We start from the raw sequence: 23,001 nt of genomic DNA, 5'->3' as shown, positions 1-23,001 counted from the left end.
GAACCTGTTGCTTGAATTACATCAAGATGCCGCAAAATACGAATGATCTTAGGAGCAAACAAAATTCACATAATTCAGGACAGTACAGGTTCGGTCCGAGAAATTTGGCACTTCTCTACCGTCTTCATCCAGGTTCGAGAATTCGGAAAAAGCCTTAGGAGTATCGTTTATACTAACTTATTCATTTTACAGTTATTATAATTTATGCACTCTTATTAGTTGTTATATATCTATGTACTTTTATGTGCGAGCCAACAGCTCGCACATATAACACTATAGGCTAAGAAATGTATCCATGTTTAAGGACCTAGCTCGTAAATGGTAAAATATTCAAATGTTCTGTACAGTTAATGTTGAAGAAAGTTTCATGGTAATATTTATGGGGGCTAAGGAAGATTTTATCGGTGCAGGATTGTCCACCTTTTATTCTCTGAATTCATAATAATTATTATATTATTTAACTTATCATGAATATATTGTTAAATTATTGAATGAGTATTAAAGACGGTGTTATGGTAATATTTGTGGGTGTTAAAGGTCATTTTATGTGTGCAGGGATGTCCACCATGTATTTGCTGAGTTGGTAATAATTATTATATTATTTAACTTATCATGAATATATTGTTAAATTATTGAATGAATATTATAGACGGTGTTATGGTAATATTTGTGGGTGTTAAAGGTGATTTTATGTGTGCAGGGATCTCCACCATTTATTCGCTGAGTTGGTAATAGCTATTGTATTATCGAACTTATCATGAACGTACTATTTAAAATATAGGTTGAGTATTAAAGACGGTGTTATGGTAATGCTCATGGGTACCAAAGAAGAAGACATAGCCACAGAACCAGCAAAGAAGCCAACGTTTATGGAGGACATGACTGAAGCTGAATTAGCCTCTGTAATGGACATGCCTGGTGGTTTAGAAAATTTGGGGAATACGTGCTACATCAATGCCACAGTACAGTGCTTGAAGAGTGTACCTGAGTTAAAAAATAGCATTATTGATTTCACAAGGTATTTCTGGTTTGGTTATTAATTGTAATATTGAATTAGTTTATAGAGTTATTTACGCTATTGGACTCATTCACATTATTACCCTCTAAAATCAATGAATAGTATACCACTATTCACCTGTTAAGGCAACCCACTACAGCAATTAAGATAGGACTGAATAAAGTATTATTTAATCAAGAATTCAGATGGTATTTGGTAGGACTTTTAGATAGCAGCATACTTTTTTTTGTAAATTGAAGCTTCTATAATAACTAAATTCATTTTTTATAGATGTTGCTCTAAAGCTTCAGGTTCTGTTAATTTGTTTTACATGCTTGAACAGGCCGTATATAGGGGGGGGCAGTTACCTGGCTTTACTTCCTTCCCGACTGCCGTGCAAAAAGTAGGGTAGCACGGTAGTCATGCTACTTGGTAGTTTTAATAGCCAACCATGTTCTACGATGTTGACTGTACATAGAAACTTTGAAATCTACTTTGAAATTTTTCCTGAGTGTATGGTTAAGTGGAAATGCCACAAATTAATTTAACGGCACAAATATGTTTCAGAAGCGGAGAACTAAAATGGCAAGAAATTGTTTTGAAAAGCTAAACTATTTTGTGTTGACAGTACACAATTATTTTGAATGTACAACTCTATTTGTTTGCGTTACAGGTAACAACAGCACTATTTTGTTTGTTAAATGCAAAATCAATACTATTTTGTTCCTAACTATCTAGGACCAGACTCTGTTACAAATAGAAAAACTACTCGTCTAAAATCGCATCTTTTATTGCTTCAAAAAATTGTGACTTTAATCTTGACTCCAATTCCAATGCTAATATTGTGTTTGAAAGTTGAGCAATATTCCGCTCTTGAAATTACGAATAGCATACATAATTACATATGCTGTTAATTATATAATTACATATAATACATGATTGTTAATAGGTATTGACGTATGCATGCATAAATTACGAACAGCATCCTAGCCGAGTGCTTATTGCTCGGGATTTCAAATCCTCAGATCAGGGGTTCCAATCCTGGTGTTGCCAATTATTTGGTTAGGAACGGGGATCAATAATGTGACCCTGCTCAGCGGTGCCAGATTCGACCCCAGCTCTAAATGGATACTGGAAGAAATCTGGGGGAAAAACACGGGAAGTGTCGGATGATTTACCCCAACTATGCAATGCACCAAAGGGATCGAATCTGGTGATCGGTAACTGCGCAACGCAGACAATTGGTCAGCATGCGGAAAAGTTTTTTTAAACTAAGTTTAAGTGTTTATAATTAGCACTATATCCGTGCGTAATTTGATTTTATTCACAGTTGTGAAAATCTGGTTCGAGCATCACTATGATGGTGAAGTTTCCACCTCGAATACTTTCAGCTAATTAAACTGTAATTTTGTGACTATACCATGACTTTTTTCCCCCTACTATTGTGACTTAATCTTTGTGATTCTGTTGATTAATTTCGCAAGTATAAATGATTTTTTGACGACTGTTGACAATGGAACAAAAAGTTAAAAGGTAAAAAACAGGTTGATACTTGCGGGACAAATAAATGTTGCGTGCATTTGGTGTGGCTTTAATTCCTGTTGGTTAATTTCTTTACCCCTAGCGAAAAATGATGCAATTTCGAAGTTGTCAGAATCCGGAAGAGGAATGGAATTATAACAACAAGCTTGGAATTCCTTTTTGCATTTTAAATTTTTCGCCCCGAATGAAGTATTTTTGCCATTTTCATAACTCGCAGTGAAATTGTCAAGAAGAACAAAATTATCGTAAAAAGTTTGAAATCACTCTACGTTTTAACTGTGTTACATTCAGGAGGTTTATATCATGGGGTAGCAGGTGGATTGATCTCTGCTTAACAATACGTGGTTGGGGCTCCATCCTAGCTGCCGCAGGATTGGGCGACAGGCTTTATACCTGCAGCTGAAACACAGCAATTTTTGCCGCCCTGTGAGCCATCAATGCTGCTGGAGGATCAGTATCTTTTATTTTATCCTTGAATATATTTATATATTCAAAGGATCCTTTCAAATTCATGCAGAGATCTTATTATGTATTGTTGGGTACTTTTTTTATGTTGTCCGAAATGCGGCCCCGTCGTTTTCTAACGCCTCAGTAAAGCCATTGTATAAATTGGTTTCACTCGAGACTGGAAAATGATTTTTCACCCTAATTTGGGGATTACATAGCCTTGATTTTGCGCGAGATACAACGATATCTGTTTTCTCCATAGTTATGGTACTATTACTAAAAAAATATTGTTTAGTTTTAGCAATATTTACCAAATTTGTCTAAGTTGGAAAACTCTGGTCAGTCGGAGATTCAAGCTAAAAGAAAAATTGAAAACTAAATTGTAAAACTGAAATTTCAGAATTAATCGAGTGCTGGATAGTGTGTGATAATCTGTTTCAAAACTAGAAAGTAACACAAAAACAGGTACATAATCTTAGAAGAGAATAGCATAAAAGCATAAAAGCTTAGAAGAGAATATTGAAAACATTAGGAATGAAAAAAAAATAATTGCCTATTATAGCTATGAAAACAAATCATATGAATCATATGAAAACAAAGGGAATATAAAGAAAGTGGAGAAAGCATTAAAATCTGAACGAAGGAGGTGTGAAGTGGAGGCCATGGATAAAATTGCCGAGGATCTGGAAGATGCAGCTAGACGGCATAATAGTAAAATATTGTACTGGCATGTTAACAAATTGAGAGGGAGTAGTAAATGCGGACTTGGCCCAGTTAAAGATAGGAATGGGGCCGCAATTAGCGATAAGGAAAAAACTAAAGAGAGATGGGCCGAACATTTTGAGAATTTGCTTAACCGAGATAGAGTTGCAGGAAAAGATATAGAGGAAAATGAAGAAGTTTGTGATACCTTGGATGTGAAGGAAGATTTGTTTTGTCAGGAGGAATTAGCAACAGTACTAAAAGGATTAAAAAATAATAAGGCTCCAGGTACTGATAGGGTGGTAAATGAGTTTTTTAAATATGGTGTACTGAGGTTAGAAATAAGTTACTGAAGACTATGAATATCATTTTCGAAAAAAGGGAAGTACCTAGCGATTTTAGGAAAACTTAAATTAAACCACTTTATAAGAAAGGTGATAAAAGTGAGTGTGGTAATTATCGAGGCATTAGTCTGGTCTCTGTAGGTAGTAAATTACTTAGTAATATGACACCTTTTAGACTGAGAGATGCCGTAGACAAAGTTTTAAGAAAAGAACAGTGCTGTTTTAGAAAAGGTAGAGGATGTGTTGACCAAATTTTCACTCTTAAGTTAATAATTGAGAAGTGGCTGAGTTGTCAAACACCTCTGGTCCTCAGTTTTATAGGTTATGAGCAAGCGTTTGATTCTGTTGATAGAATAGCTTTAGTAAAGATTTTATCCTTGTATGGTATACCAGACAAACACATTAAAGTTATCAGTGTTATGTACGAGAATGACACTGCTACGGTTAAGGTAGGACATAACGTTAGCAGCTGGTTTGGTATTAAATCAGTAGTTAAGCAGGGTTGTGTTCTATCCCCCTTTATATGGATTATTTTGATGGACTTTGTCTTAAGGAGCATAGGAAAAGTCATGGGAGATCAAAGAAACAAATTAGGAGGAAAAAGTCTCCTGGACTTGGATTATGTTGATGATTTAAGCATCCTAGATGAAAGTGTGTGCAAAATGAATGAAGTTTTAGAGGTTGTACGAGTTCAGGGTGCTAGAATTGGTTTGAAAATGGTTTGAAAGTCACAAAGGCTAGGAATAAGTGAAGCTGGGTAATGAAAAGATGGATCAGATGGGCAGCTTCACTTACCTTAGTAGTATTATTAGTAAAGATGGTGAGAGCAGTGAAGAGGTTAAAAGTAGAATAGCCAAGGCTCAGGGGGTTTTTTCACAGTTAAAAAAAGTTTGTTAGAATAGGAAGATAAGTCTGCAAACCAAGATTTGAATATTAGAAGCTACAGTGATGACAGTGGTCAAATATGGCTCTAAAGAATGGAAGCTCCGAAAAGCGGATGAAGATTTGCTAGATGTTTTCCAGAGAAATTGCTTAAGGATTGTTCTGGGTACCCGGCTGACTGACCGTATTTCAAACAATAGGCTACACGAAAAATGTGGTTCAATACCGCTCTTTAGGGCTATAATGAAAGAAAGGTTGAAGTGGCTACTGCACGTTGTGCGGATGAAGGATGACAGATTGCCGAAGATTGTTCTTTTCGGCCAACCGTCAAGGGCTAAACGGAAAGCAGATCGTCCCCGTCTGGGGTGGGATGACGTCATAAAGAAAGATTTAAAGGAAATGGGAACTTCGTGGGCGGCTGTAAAAAGGGAGCCTTTGAATAGATTGGGGTGGAAGAGGAGCGTGCGTAGCTGTGTTTGCCTCAGGCAGCTTGATACCGCGGTGAGTTGTTAGTAGTAGTAGTAGTATTATAGCTAATCCTAATTTAGTTAGTAAGCCTATCTAATATTTACAGAGGATCAAAGTACTAAGTGAAAATGGAAAATTATTTTGATTTGGTAAAGTGGAAACTTACTTATAAAACCATTTATGTTTAAGAATTTGAAAAAGGAAAACTCAATATTTAATGCAAAATTTCTCCATATGTAGTTATGCCATTTCGGAAAGTAACAAGCACCAGATTAAAAAAAAAGAGTGGAAAGTCTGAAAAAAAACATAAAAAAGTGCAGATTGTTAATATCTGAACTTTTACGGATGAAAATTGTTGTCAGTTTCGAACAGTTCGTGGTAGCTTTTCTTTGAACGAAATGTAAGTAAGGAGCAATGCGGCTTAATAGTACCTGAAACTAAAAAACATAAATTTTGACATTAATAAATATAGAAAAATAATCGGCTTATTATGCTGATTTCAAATTTGTAAGATTCAATAAGTTTAGTGCTACCCGTCAAAGGCTACGATGCTGCGACAATTTGCCTAATTTTCGAAAAAGGGGGATACATCCTCTAAAAGTCAAAGAATTTTAATGGGAAGCACGCCATCAGATTCAACATATCAGAGAACCCCTACTGTGGAGGTTTCAAGCTCCTATCTGTAAAAACGAGATTTTTTTTTTGCCAAAGGTTAAAGAAAGATCACGATCCATGTTTATTTGTTGTTTTTTTTTTTGGGGGGGGGGTGGTCGTATCGAACCAATGGTCCTAGAACATTGGGAGAAGGCTCGTTTTAATGGAAATTAAAATTTGTAGTACTCATTTTGATTTGACCGAAAAGATTGAGGGCAACTCGCCACCCTCCCACGTCCCTTTGGTCCAGAATCATCTAGTCAAAATTTTGAGATAGTCATTTTGGTCAACATAGTTGAAAGTCCAAAAACTATACCTTTAAAGACAATATGACCCCTATAGTCTCTGGGAATAGGTCTAAGTTAAACAAAATTGCCCATTTTTTTGTATAGTATTTGTTTTTGGAAAGTATACAGACATAGTTTTGGTGGGGGGTGGGGGATTTTGTGCTTGGGGTGGGTTTCTATGCAAAGAATTTTCCGTGGGCAGTGAAATTTCCAGGGGAAATTTTATACTGGGGGATTTGACAGAATTTCTATACAAAATTCTTTTTATTTGTCTTGCTTTCTCTTTGCCAACTCAATTTTGTATGTGGTTATGTTCCGGAGGAATCGTCTGGGGGAGTTTTTCAGTGGGTTAGGGTTTCTGCAAAAAAAAAATCCACGGAAGGGGGCGGGGGTTCTGGAGTGATGGGAAAAACGAGTAGAAATGAAAGTCTTTTTCAAATGAAATTAGGCTAAATAGAACTTTTCAGGCTTAATCGTCCCGAAGAAATTTTAGGGGGGGGGGATTTCAGCGAGTATGGAACTATTCAGAGTGAATTTTACGGGGGGGGGGGTATCAAACGTGGGAGGAACCTTCCTCAGGGAAGTTTTCCGTGAGGGGACTAAAAGTCCTGGTTGTCCTGGTTGAACTTCCTTGAAGTAATGATGCTAGGGCTGTTTTGAAAATATTTTAGTTTTAAAGATTGAAGTTTATTGTGAGTTCTTTTATATTCGTTTTTTCTTCATCTGTTTTGCTGAGGACGGCCCTTGAATATAGGGTCGAAATATTCATTTCAAGTTGCGTTCCACTGTTTTGGGTAAAAAAAATTCCCTATTGTTCTACTTGTTATTTACCCTCGTTATTATTTGAAAAACGATCAGAAATTGAATTAAAAAAAAAGTTATCAACTGAATGTAAGGAGCAACATTATCACCCAAAATGAAAGGAAATTATTTCGTATATGAAGGAGTTCTTCAATATCTTGCTCTTTACGCTAAAGTTGGACTGTTTATCTCTATTTTTTAAGAACGACTCCTGAAACACAAGAGCTGTTTAATTAGATTAGAAAGATTTTTTTAAAACGCTAAAAGCTTTATCGTGAAGAGCAAGGTATTGAGGAGGGGCAACCTCTTCATATACGAAATAATATTTGTTCGCTTTGAGTTTTACTTTAGCTTCTTACTTTCAATTAAATAAAAAAAAAGTTGTTTTAAGTGAAAGTAAGGAGCGACATTAAAACTTAAAACAAACAGAAATTATTCCGTGTATGAAAGGGACTGTCCCCTCATCAACGCTTCGGTCTTTGCGCTAAAGTTGATTCTTTGTCACGACTCTACTTTAAAGCAATAAAAACTTTAGCGTAAAGAACAAAGGCGTTGAGGAGGGGACAGCCCCATTCATAAACGGAATAATTTCTGTTTGTTTTAAGTTTTAATATCGCTTCTTACTTTCGCTTAATTTTTTTTTTATTTCTGAACTTTTTTCAACTAATGCAGGTTCGAATTTGGCTCACCGTATATGAAAAATTAAAGCAAAATTTGCAAATTAATTTTGGCAGATTTACTCCGGATATGAAGGATTGCCCCTTCACTCAATACCTTGCTCTTTACGCTAAAGCTATTAGCATTGTTAAAAAACTTTCCTTTTCTAATTAAACGGCCCCGTGTTTCGGTTTTAGTATACAGTCAAACTTTTAGCATAAAGAGTAAAGGGTTGAGGAAGGGGCAACTCTTCATATGTGGAATAATTTCTGTTCGTTTTTCAAATAATACTGGCAAATCTGGCTCACCCTCTATGAAATGCACCCCTCCCCCTCACGGAAAACTCCCCCTTGGAAATTTCATCCAACTTAAAGTGCACCCCCCTTCCCCCCTTGGCAAATTCCCTCCACACAGTTCCATCCTCGCTGAGAATTCCCCCTCCCTTAAAAATTGATTGTGGACGATTCAGCTTGAAAAATTTTCCTTGGCGTTTTTTCATTTGAACTAGACTTTAATCTCTAATCCGTATCTTGATCACTCTAGAAATGCCCGTTTCCGTGGAAATTATTTTCCAGAAAACAAAACACGCGAAAAAAAAGCCCCTGGATGCCCTCGGAACATCTCCACACGAAATATTTGGCATAGACAATGTGAGACAATTAAAGATAATTTCGTATAGTAATTCTGTAAAATTCCCCCAGTGTAATATTTACCCTGGAATATTCACCCCCCAGAGGTTCCTCTCCCCAGGGAAGATTCTCCCTATAGAAATCCACCCCAAGCGCACCCCCCTCCAAAGAAGACCTATCCCCACGTACTGTGAGGGGGGGGGGGTCATTTTACACCTAAAGACATTATTTGATCTTCCAACTATAATGAACAAAACGGCTATTACAAAATTTTGTGGAAAAAAGGGCGTGGGAGGGGTTCCAGTTGCCCTCCAATCTTTTGGTCACTGAAAAAGGGCACTGGAACTTTTAATTTTCTTTCGAATACAACCTCTCCCGATCTTCTAGGACCATTATATCGATACAATCACCCCTAGGAAAAAAAACAAATAAACACGCATTCGTGATCTCTCTTCTGGTAAAAATGGCATAATTCCACATTTTTGTAGATAGGAGCTTGAAACTTCTGCAGTAGGGTTCTCTGAAACGATGAATCTGATGGTGTGACTTTCATTAAGATTCCTTTAATTTTAGAGGGTGTTTCCCGTTTATTTCAAAAATCAGGCAAATATTCTCAGGCTCGTGACTTGCTGGATACAACTAAACTTGATGAATCTTATAAATTTGGAATCAGCATAATAAGCTGATTCTTTTGGTGTATCTATTGATACTAAAATTCAGTTTTTAGAGCTTCGGTTACTATTGAGACGAGTCGCTCCTTACTTTACAGTTTGTTACCACGAACTGTTTGATTGATTTTTTTTCTAATGAGTTTTCCTTCTGATTTTCACCCCCCAGTGTAATATTTACCCTGGAATATTCAGCCCCAAGAAATTTCCCTCCCCAAGGAAGATTCTCCCTACAGAAATCCACCCCAAGCACCCCCCCCCCTCCAAAAAAAAATGTCTGTATACTTCCCTATAACAAATACTATACGTAATCAATTGGTGAATTTCGTAACTTATAGGCCTCTCCCCACGGACTGTGAGAGGGGGGGGTCATTTTAAACCTAAAGACATTATTTGATCTTCCAACTATAATGAACAAAATGGCTATCACAAAATTATGATCACATAATTTTGAGGAAAAAATGGGCGTGGGAGGGGTTCCAGCTGCCCTCCAATCTTTTGGTCACTGAAAAAGAGCATTAGAACTTTTAATTTTCGTCCGAATACAGCCTCTCCCGATCTTCTAGGACCATTATATCGATATAATCACCCCTAGGAAAAAAAACAACAAATAAACACGCATTCGTGATCTCTCTTCTGGCAAAAATGGCAGAATTCCACATTTTTGTAGATAGGAGCTTGAAACTTCTACAGTAGGGTTCTCTGAAACCGTGAATCTGATGGTGTGACTTTCATTAAGATTCCTTTAATTTTAGAGGGTTTTCCCCGTTTATTTCAAAAATCAGGCAAATCTTCTCAGGCTCGTGACTTTTGCTGGATAACACTAAACTTGATGAATCTTAAATTTGGAATCAGCATAATAAGCTGATTCTTTTGGTGTATCTATTGAGACGAGTCGCTCCTTACTTTACAGTTTGTTACCACGAACTGTTTGATTGATTTTTTTTTTACAATGAGTTTTCCTTCTGATTTTCACGTGTTCAACGCAGCAATAATGACGAAAATGTGGTAATGCCTTAAATACTTTAAGATTCTAAAACAGTAAAAAAAAAAAAAAAAAGTGTTAAGGTTATCAGTTGTGAATAGACCTAAAATGGATAAGGGGGCTGATTGGTTTTGTATGTGTCCTTTGTACTTTAATCATATATTTTTCACCGCCACCTGCCAGAATCTGCCACAATTTTTTTTTTACTTTGAGCTAAAATCAACTGTATTATAACACTAGCGCTGGCTTATACATATCTTCTTTTAGTGAAGGCTTTGGCTTTGAGCCAACCAGTGGTGTTGTATCTGCAATGAAAGACGTATACAGTCGACTTGACAAAAATAATAATGCTCATCCATTGCTACTTGTTACGCAAATAATGTCAGCGTTTCCTCGATTCGCTGAACGGGGCGAAGGAGGTCACTTTGCTCAGCAAGACGCAAATGAGCTGTTCCTTGAATTGATGACAGTTCTTAAGCAGAAACTGCCACCAATCAAGGCTGAAAGTCAAATCAAAACATATTCATCTGTGATTGATCAATTTTTTGGAGGCTCATTTTTATGTCAAATGAGAAATACAGAATGTGAGGAAGAAACCGTTAAGACTGATGTGGAAGACTTCCTGCAGCTCAGTTGTTACATTTCACAGGAGGTGAAATATCTCGAAAATGGACTAAAATTGAAACTCAAAGAGCATATTACAAAAAGATCAGAAATTCTTGATCGCGATTCGGTTTATGAAAAAACGTCGCAAATTAAACGTCTACCAGCGTATTTGACAATTCAAATGGTGCGTTTTTTCTACAAAGAAAAGGATAATATAAATGCAAAAATCTTGAAGGATATTAAATTTCCTATTCAACTAGATGTGTTTGATCTATGCGCTGATGAACTGAAAATGAAAATAGCTCCAATGAGGAAGAAATTTAAAGATATTGAGGATAAAGAAGCACTAGAAGCTAAGAATAAAAGAAAGACGAACATACACGAAGAAGAGAAGAAAGAGAAAAAGGAGCCATATTCATTTCCTGACGACCTTGGATCAAATAATTCAGGTAATTTTTGCTTTATTATTGCTAGGTGTAGCATAAGTAAAGGCTGGATTAACAATATTATAATATATAGTATGATAATACATATTGGATAAATATATAAATTATCAGCTTACAGTTTGTGGGGTATTAACAATCCAAATACATTAAGCCCCTTTTTTGCATTGGGGGGGGGGGGTGCTTATTGTCAAAGCGCTTTATAGGCTTTTCGCTTTGTATTTTCATATGGACACAGGACCACAAGTTTGACCTTAGGGGTGAAGTTTGGTGGATATTAAAATGTTTTCATGATGTGGAGTCGAAAATTGAAAAAAAACTTGTTTTTCTCCCAATTTTTTTTTGGGGAGGGGGGAGTGTCCACAAACATCTACATGGGGTGGCTTTTTACGCCAATGTCGAAGCACAGGAACTTAAACAGGCTAGTCTAATCTCTTTGATTAGTCATAATTGATTATATCTGGGCCTTTTCATGTTTTTGTCATTTAGGAAAATTCTTCATATGCTTCTGTTGTTTCACCTATCGTTTGGTCGGAATTTACACTTATTAGTAAATTCCCTTAATTGACTGTTAAGTGCCTTTAAGGTCTGCTAAGTGCGATTCCAGAGGGAAACTGTTGTGGGTGTAGTTTATTCCTTCATTTAGACAAATGTATCAATTATAACTCCACCCCTTTTTCCACCACCACCATCCGGCTTGGTTTTCTTTTCGTTTAATACAGCTTCAATCGCATGGATGAAGCCAAAAAAGCCAAAAAAAAATCCACATATTGTTTAAATAAAAAGGAGAGCAGAAAGGAAATTTGATGGATAACTACACAATTAGGAGAAATCATGATTTCAAATTTTAATGAAAAAGACCTTCATATGAAGATGTACAATTTCTATTCTTGCAGTGATGCCAGATTTAAAAAAAAGGAACGTGGATGAAAAATAAGCTAAACACACATGACATTAACAGCTTAAGAAGGCTTTTGAACGCATAGCTGTCTTTTGGAATCAATATATTCTTGATATTAGAATTTCTATGAATAACAGCGTTGTCAGATTTATCCATGATTTTGTTTTTATGTTTCAACGTGGCAACACCAACAAAAATGTATAAGGAATTCTGGGTTTTTCGGGTATGAATAGACTTTGGTACTTTAATAGTTAATGTGGGAGGAAATATCATAACTGTCATCGAAAGAAACACTAACTAAAATTCGTCCAGAATAGAAAAAAGATCATTTCAAAAAAAGTAATTGAAAAGTTCGGTAAAATCAGATCTTGTCTACCTAAGGATAGAAAAAAAAATCATCTTAAGTTGAAATATTCAAACCATAGGAATGCAGAAACAGACATTGCTAAAAGGTGGACAGGAAAAAGATACCTTAATTATTTTGCACTTAAATATCCCCTTTCTTGTTCTTCTTTTTTTTCTTTACCCTGTGCTAAAAATATTAGTTCTTCAAAAAAGGTATATTTGTTTAAATTAAGTTTTAACTTTTCATTATCTGTATACCAATTTGGCACTAACTATTTTCTTACCTTATTTATTCCTAATGTGTTTTTCTAACTTGTATATAACCATCTTTATTTCAATTTATGTTAAAAATTACTGCGTACTTTTTTAAAATTTTAAATCGGATCCAAAGAAAACTGGGCCTAATACTCACATCTGGTTGTCAACAAATTACCCATTGTCATCAATCTTAACAGTTGTCAACAACTTTATATTGAGTTTTCAACTATTTTAGATCAGATTTAAAGGAAACCTGACCTAAAATTATGATCATTTCTGTCAACACATTACCCTTTTTCAAAAATTTTGATAGTTGTCAACCAGTTTTCAACAATTTTAGATGACGTCCAAAGAAAACTGGGCCTAAAATTCATTGTCAACAAATTACCCGGGTTTGGATTTCTCCTACTGTAGGCTTATTTGCTTACAACTGGTTAGGTAAACTTACTTAGAAAATAAACCGGAATGTTCTACTGTGGCAATGGTGCACTGTATCCAGTGCTTGTTGCTTTTTTTCTTTTTTTTCTGTTTTTTTTTTCTTTTTTTATTATGAGTAAAGTGCCAAAGTGCTAATCGATGCAATCAGCTGATCTATTATAAAGTTCCCGAATACTTTAATTTTTGGTCAATTGTACAAAGACGATATTCGTGAATTTTAGTGAATTTAGTGAAAAAATTAATTTTCAAGTCAATTTACCGTTACTTAGTTTGAATCTTGTAGACCAACTGTTTGAAAGATTTTTTTAAGGTGCAGACACATCTGTGTATTCTTTAATGTATAGCTCGATACCACAATGAAAATCAACACGGTATCTGAAATTATCAAAACCTTGCATTTTTCTTTTTTTAATCTTGAACATACTCATAGGGAGTCTAGAGTCAGGGAAAGGTTCTCCTATGTGCTTCTTGTCAATTGCCATTTCATAATGAACTAACAAAATGTGAACAAATGTAGTAATTAAAATTTGATTCAAATTATACAGGAATAAATATTCAGCCTATTTCAGAATTCAGAATATTATTCACAAGTTTTCTCCATATGCAGCTATTTAACGTTATTCAGAGTTATCAAGGATTTTGGCAAATGAAAATAGCCTGCAAGTGCTACTAAAACTATAACGCTATTCAGAATTATTAAAGATTATGGCTAACAAAAATAGCCTGGAAATGCCTGCAAGTTGATGCTTTATAACATTAGTCAGGGTTATCAAAGATTATGGCAAATGAAAATAGCCTGCAAATACCTGCAATTTGAAAACTCATAAAGGTATTGAGGCTCAACGAAGATTAGGTGAAAAGAAAAACACAACTAGATTCCTGCAAATTGAAAGTTTATACTGCTATTTAGAGTTATTGATGGTTATGACCTTTGACAATAGCCTGTAAATGCATGCAGTTGAAACTTCATAAGGTTACCCAGATTATTGAATATTATGGAGAATGAAAATAGCATACCAGTGCCTATAATTTTAAACTTGCAACGTTTTTCAGACCTACCAAAGATTGTGGCCTGCATAAAAATAGCCTGCAAATATCTGCAAGTTGACGCTTTATAGCATTATTTAGAGTTTTTAAAGATTATGGCAAATGAAATTAGCCTGCAAACGCATTCAAGTTGAAGCCTTATAACGTCATTCCGGGTTATCGAAGATTAAGGCTAATAAAAGTAGCCAGCAAATGTCTGCAAGTTGAAACCTTATAACTTTATCCAGACTTATCAAAGATTATTACAAGTAAAGGTAGCCGGCAAATGCCTGCAAATTGAAACTTTATAACGTTATTCAGAGTTAGACAAAGTTATGGCCTTTGAAAATAGCATGTAGATGCTTGCAATTTACAAGTTTGTATCGTTATTTAGAATTATCGAAGATTATGGCCTTTGAAAATAGCCTGTTGATGCTTCCAATTTAAAAGTTTATAACTTTATTCAGATTTATCAAAAATTATGGCCTTTGAAAATAGCCGGTAGATGCTTGTAATTTAAAAGTTCACAACGTTATTCAGACTTGTCAAAGATTGTGGCCAATAAAATTAGCCTGACATGTCTGCAAGTTGAGGCTTCAGGCTTGAAGGCTATGGGCAGTGCAAACGACCTGCAATAATTTAGACTCCATGTAAAATTTAAAGTGTTTTCTTTTCACACGATTTTGACTCACCTTTTACTTTCTGGGCTTCTTTGACAATTCATAGGGTGTTAGTAGGATACCCCATGGGCTCTTAACTCTTTCGCTTATCCTTTGGTGTTATTTGATTCGCTATAGAGAGTGTAGGCCCTTTTCTGGGCTTTTATCGTTGTCCCGCGCTCTTTACTTTGACCATTAACAGACTTTTTAACTTTTAAAACCTTTTGTTTTTCTGAAATATTGAAAGAGAAAAACGAATATTAATCGTTTTCTTACGTTAATTACTTTCGAAAGGAGAATTTAAAGCTAAAAGATATTATAAATTTGAAATCGGCTAAAAGATAGCTTTTCTTAATGTATATATTGTCTTAAGCAAGCTTCTCCGCTTTTGGGTTAGAGTCACGATTGACAAAGCCGACTCCAAACCAGGGATATTGGGATACCTTAAGGATTTTGTTTCGGGATACTATTTTTTACCACGCAACATTCTATGGCAAGTATATAAGAAAAGTGGTACGCTTCTCTTGTGATAGAAGTTATATGTAATGAAGGCATATGGTTAGAAGTGGAAGGGATGTGTTTAAGCATTTTAAGATTACTTATTTGACAAGCCTGTTTACTTATCCTCAGCGCTTCACGATGCTTAAATGACGCCAGAGATTAGTAGGATTACTACTTGAAACGGTCTGGATTAGTCGTTAGATAAGTTGGACCTGCTAACCCTGGACAATGCTGGATAGCTGAGGATAAATGACATTTTATATAAATAAAAATTTGATTTATTAAAAAGTTGAGAGAATATGTAAAAGTATATGCAGAGAGCAAAAAGGACAGTATTTGTGAAATGGGACCATAGGCGCCCATAAGCTGAATTCCAGGGGGGGGGCAAACCTTGTCTAATTGGCACTTCTAATACTATATAATAGAAATCTCAGAACAAAAATAAAAAAAATAAGGCAGCATCATTCAGCCAGGGGGGGGGGGGGGGGTATGGGCGCCCATGAATGTGACACACCTTCAGTGGTTGATAAATAAGCTATGTGGAAAGTAGAGTGCATGTGATTAGTGTTATGATTCGCCAAGTTACCTTCAGTGTTTCAGTTTACTAGTTGCTGAATAAGTATTTGGTGTTATCTTTCACGGATTATACCCAGGAAACTTCATATTAAGCGGATAAGGGTTGCTTTAGGTTGCTATAAGTGATTTTAAATTCTATCTGGAAACAGCCAACCTCCCCTTCTTGGGATTGGTTGCCCAGAACGTGGTTTTTCCTACAACTGAATTGTAGAAATAAGTTGAAATAGTTACCAGCTTACTTTACACTTGTCTGTTTTCTCAAAGTGCTGCTTTATGAGGTGTTCTAGTGCTTCTTCTTTGTCTCACAATTCTTGTGATATGTTATATAGCCATGACAATCGTTGTTAATTGATCAAAATCAAAACACCTGATGCGCTTTTGACATTCGGGTGAGAACGGTACGCTTGGATTTTCTTTGGAATTGCGACTTGCGCTATAGAGTGGAACATGCTTTTGCAAGAGCTGAGATGTAAAGGCTCACTTGTATCCTTCAAAAATAATTTAAAGAAATATTTAGTGAAAGCTTAAATAAGTAGAAGTTAGTTTGAATTAAATTAAGTTTAGCATTTAAGCTTATTTTTGTTGTTGTATAGTTGAATAGGTGAGGTGATTGCGCTTCCGGGGAGGGTAGGAACCCGATAGTCAACGTAATAATAAGTAATTGTGGAGGAGGCCTATGGTTGTCTTGGGAGTGAAGTAAGAGCCATTCTGCGTGATAGTGATGAATCTTTATGTTTATGGGTTTCAACGTCGATTGTGTGACAAAGCAGTGTCTTTTATGTCATATGTGTCTTAAATTTCGTTTTCTTTTTAAAATAAACCCAATTGAACTTGAATTCAGTTGCTCGGGGAGCCCACTTAATTTCCAATAACTCGTGTCAATAATTTTTTAGACCACACTGCCTTTCCATTTACAATTGAAACCAAAATGTATCAAAAACGGGCAAATTTTTTCAATAAGATAGTGAAAAAATTCAAAAAAAAAACTGTTAAACTCTGAATATTTTGGCTTCTTATGGAACATAAAGGCTTTTGGATGTGAAGCCGAAATATTGGAATTTTATTATTATTTTTGTACTAAAAACTTTTTTATGTTTTTTACTGTTTTATCAAAAAGTATTTCCGTTTTTAATGTATTATAGATTCAATTATAATTATTTTTGTCTTACGATTTGAATACCCATTCTGTCACCTTCAGACCTTCCCCTTTGTCACCTTTGTCACCTTCTTTTGCTTGTGGAAGGGAACAAGTGCAAGGGAGTGTACCGAAACTCACACTGTCTGTAGCTTGTTACTGGCCAGAGGGTGGGGAGTGCAAAGGAAAAATAGGTGGTGGGATCCTTCCATGCCAAAATGTAAATGAAAAGCATCACTGCATTGTACCGGCATATCAGATTATTAGAAAGAATCCTATATTGGATCAGATTATTAGAAAAGATCTTATATTGGATCAAAACTTCGTTGCACCAGCATATCAGATTATTAGAAACGTTTTAATCCAGACGACATAGATATATATTAGATTTTTTTCCTTTTATTAATAATTATCATTTCTGCAATTCTTAGATTTAAGCGTGTTTCTCCCAAAAGGTTATTTGTTTATACTGCCTTTTCTTTCATCAGATCCTCAATTAACTGAAATCAACTGAAATGTGACTTCTCAATTTTGTGGCACTCTTATGTACAAATAAACGTTTGATTGGATGTTCTTGCTCTCTTTTTTCAAAACCATTCTTTTTCACTTTTTTTTGTAAATTTTTGATTTCTGAATATTTTTCTTATTGTATGGATGGACGACAAAATCACTTAACTGTTCAAAAAAAATATTTGACATAAACCCAAGAAGTGGATAATGGATTCCTCGTGGATCTGTCAGGCTATAGCACCAGGGAGCAAAAAAGGGTTCTCTTCCTGATACAAGAAACAAGTCAAAAATTAAACTACCAAAATGTTCCTATTGTCTTTTAATTTTTCGCCCGACAACCTAAATCCCTTAATGAGGTAGCAATTTACGCCATTTTTAGCAGCAAAAATAAATTTTGCTGCATGTTTCATCGAGCTGAAGGCTGAACCAAGTCCAATTGGTAATTAGAACTTTTCTTATTACCAGAAAAATGGAAAGTGTTTGTTCGAAGTGATTTTCATTTGAACGAAAGACAGATAAAAGTCAGATTCATTGAAACTTAAGTTAACTTAAGTTTAGTTAACTTAAGTTAAGTTAACTTAACTTAAGTAAGTATGACGGCAGTAGACCCTCAAGGTCCAAAGCGGTGGAGATAATCTCCGTTTTCGTGGTTCTTCAGTCCGGAAGTGTAAGGGGGGCTGGGGGCCTGTCATCCGTTGCTCTTACACACCCTTCCTGCTTACCTTCCCCAGATTTCTCCAGGTACTCATGTAGAGTCTGATCTACTCTGGCTGAGCTTACAAAGTCACGCCACTGCCGTCTGAAACCAAATAACCGGCCACGCCAGAAATCGAACCTGTGCCCCTCGGACAAAGGACTCCCAACCCAGCACGCCAACCGCATAGCCAGGGCGGCGCTAATTTCGCCCTGGCTCCCTGTTTGGGAGCCAAAATGTTTGATGAGCTAAACAGGCAAAAAATGAAAAACATCTCAAAAAAAGAAAAATGGCACTAAGACTCCTGCTTATGCACACCCTTCCTGCTTACCTTCACCAGATTTCTCCAGGTACCCATTTAGAGCTTGATCTGCTCTGGCTGAGCTTACAGAGTCACGCCACTATTGTCTGAAACCAAATAACTGGCCATGCCAGGAATTGAACCCGTCCCCCTTGGACACAGGATTCCCAACCCAGCACGCCAACCACATAGCCAGGGTGGCGCTAAATTGATAGAAACTTGCTGCACATTATAAAGTAAGAATGGTACCACCATAAAGTCATGGCTCCTTGGCAAGAGATGCCATAAAGCAAAAAGAAGAGTACCATTTGACGCTTTTCTAGTATAATATTTTACTTTTCTAAGTAAAATATTAGATTGCAGAAGAAAAACGGGGGGTGGGATCAACTTTTCTAAAGTGTCAATTACTCAATTTTCTTGGAGATATTATTATCAACTTGGTTATAATCAACCAAGACTTAAAAAACGCTGAAATCAATTAAATAGGCTTCTCAATTTTGTGAGTTTTATATACAAAGAAATGTTTGCTTGGGTATTCTTGTTCTGTGACAAATGCTTTACGTTTTAGGTTTTTATGAGCTTCAGGCTGTGCTAACCCACAAGGGTCGATCCAGTTCAAGTGGTCACTATGTAGCTTGGTGTCGACGAAAAGGTGATGAGTGGTTTCAATTTGATGATGACAAAGTCAACACTGTAACTACAGAAGATATTCTGAAGTTATCTGGTGGAGGTGAGTTTTTTTCTGTTTTCAACCTGTCAGTCAAATGTTCTTCTGTTTTTAACTTGGATGTTTGGATAAATATCTGTGTCAATTATCCTTTATTATTGTCAATGATCCTGTCATTGTTTGTTGCTAGATTTTTAGATCTTCGTCAGCAATCCTGATGACTATTGGTAATTCATCAGCAATCCTCATCCTGGCATGCCTGAGGCATGATTCTGGCTGCAGCCTGAGGCATCCCGAACCTAAAGACAATGGTTTTCATTGAGGGAGGGGGGAATTCCTCACAGAGATTCTATTGACCATCGCCCCCTCCAACGTTTCCATGAATTGGTGCCATTGCTTAGCGGGCCTGTTGGTTGTTATAGCATTCATCCTTTTTATTGCGGGATAAATGTCCTTTTCTCCTTTTATATAAATTTGATTTCCGTTGCTCTTTAAAATCTCTGAATTAAAGGAAAATTCTCATCCTTTTATTTTGCTTCAAAATTAATGCCTGATTTTTTCCGACTATTATTTTGCAATAGTAAGTCATTTAATCGCTTGTTGTTTTGGTATAAATAAAGTCACGATCTCAGAGCGTGTTATTAAAATCGGGGAATTGTTAGGGTTGTATCCATTCAATTCACCCTTTCCTTAATTTGTCCACATGCCCTTGGCCTGTGGAAGGAAATTTTAGTTTGTTTTCGCTTGTGTCTTTTTGAGTTTTAGCTTACGCTGAGATTTTGCCCTTGTTTGTGGTCCGATTTTTAAATTTAAATAATTTTTTAGACCACACTGCTTTTCCATTTACGAAAAATTAGGCAAGAAAAAATGGGTTTTTAATTATAATAAAGCAGTGAAATAAATGAAAACAATTAAACACTTTAATTGAAAAATATTCCGAATATTTCGGCCCCACGTCCGGGATCCTTTCTAAACGGGAAAAAAACGACAAAGAAATGTTTTTTTAAAAATAATACACATAGAAAATACAGCAACTAAACACACAAAGAAGAAAAAGAAAAAATATATAAACAAATAAGCAAGAAACAAACTCACATATTAAACACACTTCCAGCATTGACGTTTTAATGTAAGAAGTAAAAGCGAATGTCTATAGTGATATGTGTCACTCTCCTCTTACAATCAGTGTATAAATCTTTTTTTTTCTTGGCTGTGACTAATTCTCGTCTATATTTACTTTTTTATTTTCTACACAGATACAAGAATACACAATGAAATGTGATAAAGATTTGTAAATATTTAATGTAACTCATGTTAATATGGTTTTCTTTATTGTGTTTATTTATAGGTGATTGGCATTGTGCCTACGTTCTATTGTATGGACCACGTGTTCTTGAAGTAGCAGAAGGAGATGAAAAAATGGAAAACTGAATTGAATTATAATTCTGATTGTGATCATCTGGGGTAGTATTCTGAAAAAAAGAACGCCTTTTTTCTTCCTCTTCCATACTAAATGATTTCTTTATTCCATAAATGTTAAAGGGAAAGGATGATCCTCCACAGTACAGCCTTGTCCTTTTGAAGTTCGTGTGAACTTGGCTTTATCCTACTTTCGTTCAACTTTATGTACCAGATTTTTGTGATGCTTCTTTTTAACATGTTTTTAGTTTCTAAATTGAAAATAAAATAGCTACTTGAGTTTATTGTTATTTTTAAATGAGTTTTTCATTTTCTTTTTTTTATTATTTGATGTGTAAAAATGGGTATCCCAGCCTGGAAAAACATCGCTTTTGCCTTTTTGAAAGATTGCCAAATTATATTTTGTCTTGTTTTATATTAATTAGAGACTTACTCAAGGCATCTTGGGAACCTTAAAGCGGAAACGTGAAGGCAATATTTGTTTTTTTTTATGTCAAAGAGTATAGGTAACTTATTAGAGTGGAAACTGGCGTTAGTGTCGAAATTTTTACCAGCGCCATCTAGCATTTGGCGTTTCTTGGTATTTTTTCAAGCTTCCTAATTAGTTGATACACTATTTTTTTTTTATTAAAATTGTTTTTATCTTATTATCACATTGAAAAATTCCAAGAAACGTTAGACTTAGCTTGTCTAATCGACACTTCCAATGCTGTATAATAGAAATCTCAAAACAAAAATATAAAATATAAGGCAGCATCATTCAAACAGGAGGGGGCTGGAGCCCCCCCCTAAACCCCGCCCATAAGGGTAACTTATTAAGTACTTATTTATATTATATATATGGTAACTTATTAGAGTGGAAACTGGCGCTAGTGTCGAAATTTTTACCAGCGCCATCTAGCATTTGGCGTTTCTTGGTATTTTTTAAAGCTTCCTAATTTGTTGATACACTATTTTTTTTTTAATGCAATTGTTTTTATCTTATTATCACATTGAAAAATTCCAAGAAACGTTAGACTTACCTCGTCTAATCGATACTTCCAATGCTGTATAATAGAAATCTCAAAACAAAAATATAAAATATAAGGCAGCATCATTCAAACAGAAGGGAGGCTGGCGCCCCCCCCCCCTGCCCCCGCCCATATGGGTACTTTATTAAGTACCTATTTATATTATATATATGGTAACTTATTAGAGTGGAAACTGGCACTAATGTCGAAATTTTTACCAGTGCCATGTAGCATTTGGCGTTTCCAAGCTTCCTAATTTATTCTTACACTTTTTTTTTAATTACAATTCTTTTATCTTATTATCACGTTGAAAAATTCCAAGAAACGTTAGACTTAGCTGGTCTAATCGAGACTTCCAATGCTGCATAATGGAAATCTCAAAACAAAAATATAAAATATAAAGCAGCATCATTCAGACAGGAGGGGGGTTGGAGCCCCCCTCGCCCCTCCCCCCATATGGGTCTTATTAGGTACTTATTTATATTATACATATGGTAACTTATTAGAGTGGAAACTGGTGCTAGTGTCGAAATTTTTACCAGCGCCATCTAGCATTTGGCGTTTCCAAGCTTCCTAATTTGTTGATACACTGTTTTTTTTAATTACAATTGTTTTACCTTATTATCTCATTGAAAAATTCCAAGAAACATTAGACGGAGCTAATGATTTTTTTTTCGAGACTAGTACTAGTTTCCAGTCTTGTAAGTACCCCTTGGTTTAAGTGTATGTTCGGTGGTTCTTTTGACATTCTCAATAGAGCATATTCTCTGTGCAAACTAGCAGGTCATCAACGTAAACTGTGGTATTACATATTATGTACTGTATATATGTTTTTACACTTATATTTATTGGAGAGAATTATTGGATAGTAACACCATATAACACAAATTGAGCTAGTTCAGTGACGTATTAAGGACTAAGATACTATTCAGAACTTTTTATTATATGATTTTAGAATTGTTTTAAAATGAATAGTTTTGACTATACTTTCAAAATGGTGCCGCTCATAAAGAGAAAATTCTTGCCCAGTAGCTAAATGACTATGTAATTTTGATTTACCAAAGGTTTAAGAAATGTACTCATAAATGTGGCATCAAAAAGCATCTTACTGGAATATCACCTAAAATCAATGTTCATCTTTTCCATCATGATGTTTCATTATTTTCATGATAATTTAAACCGTCATCCAATGCTTCTTTTTCAAGAGCCAGTCGTATGGGCTTCAAACAGTTATCTCAGAGCTAGAGTCAATAAATAGTCGGTTGGATTTATGTCCCCTGAAGTTGTATGTGGCTTCACATGATTATGACAGAGCTAGAGTTAATAAATATAAACCATTATCATATTTGATTTATGCCCGCTGAAGTTGTATGTGGCTCCACATGATTATGACAGAGCTAGAGTTAATAAATATAAACCATTATCATATTGGATGCATGCCCCCTGAAG

The 23,001-nt window shown here is 35.4% G+C and overlaps 1 protein-coding gene across 1 annotated transcript in view; it reads left to right on the top strand.

Annotated features, from left to right (window-relative positions):
• Usp14 (ubiquitin specific protease 14) overlaps positions 1 to 20,821 on the top strand; it is a 61,035-nt gene extending 40,214 nt beyond the window's left edge. The window contains exons 3-6 of the mRNA XM_089095682.1: positions 782 to 1,018; positions 10,331 to 11,118; positions 19,025 to 19,186; positions 20,472 to 20,821. Coding sequence (XP_088951808.1) covers positions 782 to 1,018; positions 10,331 to 11,118; positions 19,025 to 19,186; positions 20,472 to 20,554 — 1,270 coding nt within the window. The 3' untranslated portion in view covers positions 20,555 to 20,821. The remainder of the gene's footprint in view (positions 1 to 781; positions 1,019 to 10,330; positions 11,119 to 19,024; positions 19,187 to 20,471) is intronic.
• The last annotated feature ends 2,180 nt before the right edge of the window (positions 20,822 to 23,001 follow it).

The sequence above is a fragment of the Artemia sp. Qi Xiang Cuo genome, chromosome 10 (genome assembly GCF_049724085.1).
Source record: "Artemia sp. Qi Xiang Cuo chromosome 10, ASM4972408v1, whole genome shotgun sequence".
Taxonomy (NCBI): domain Eukaryota; kingdom Metazoa; phylum Arthropoda; class Branchiopoda; order Anostraca; family Artemiidae; genus Artemia; species Artemia sp. Qi Xiang Cuo.
The sequence above is the reverse complement of the archived record's forward strand: the minus strand, read 5'-3'. Positions and strand labels throughout refer to the sequence as shown.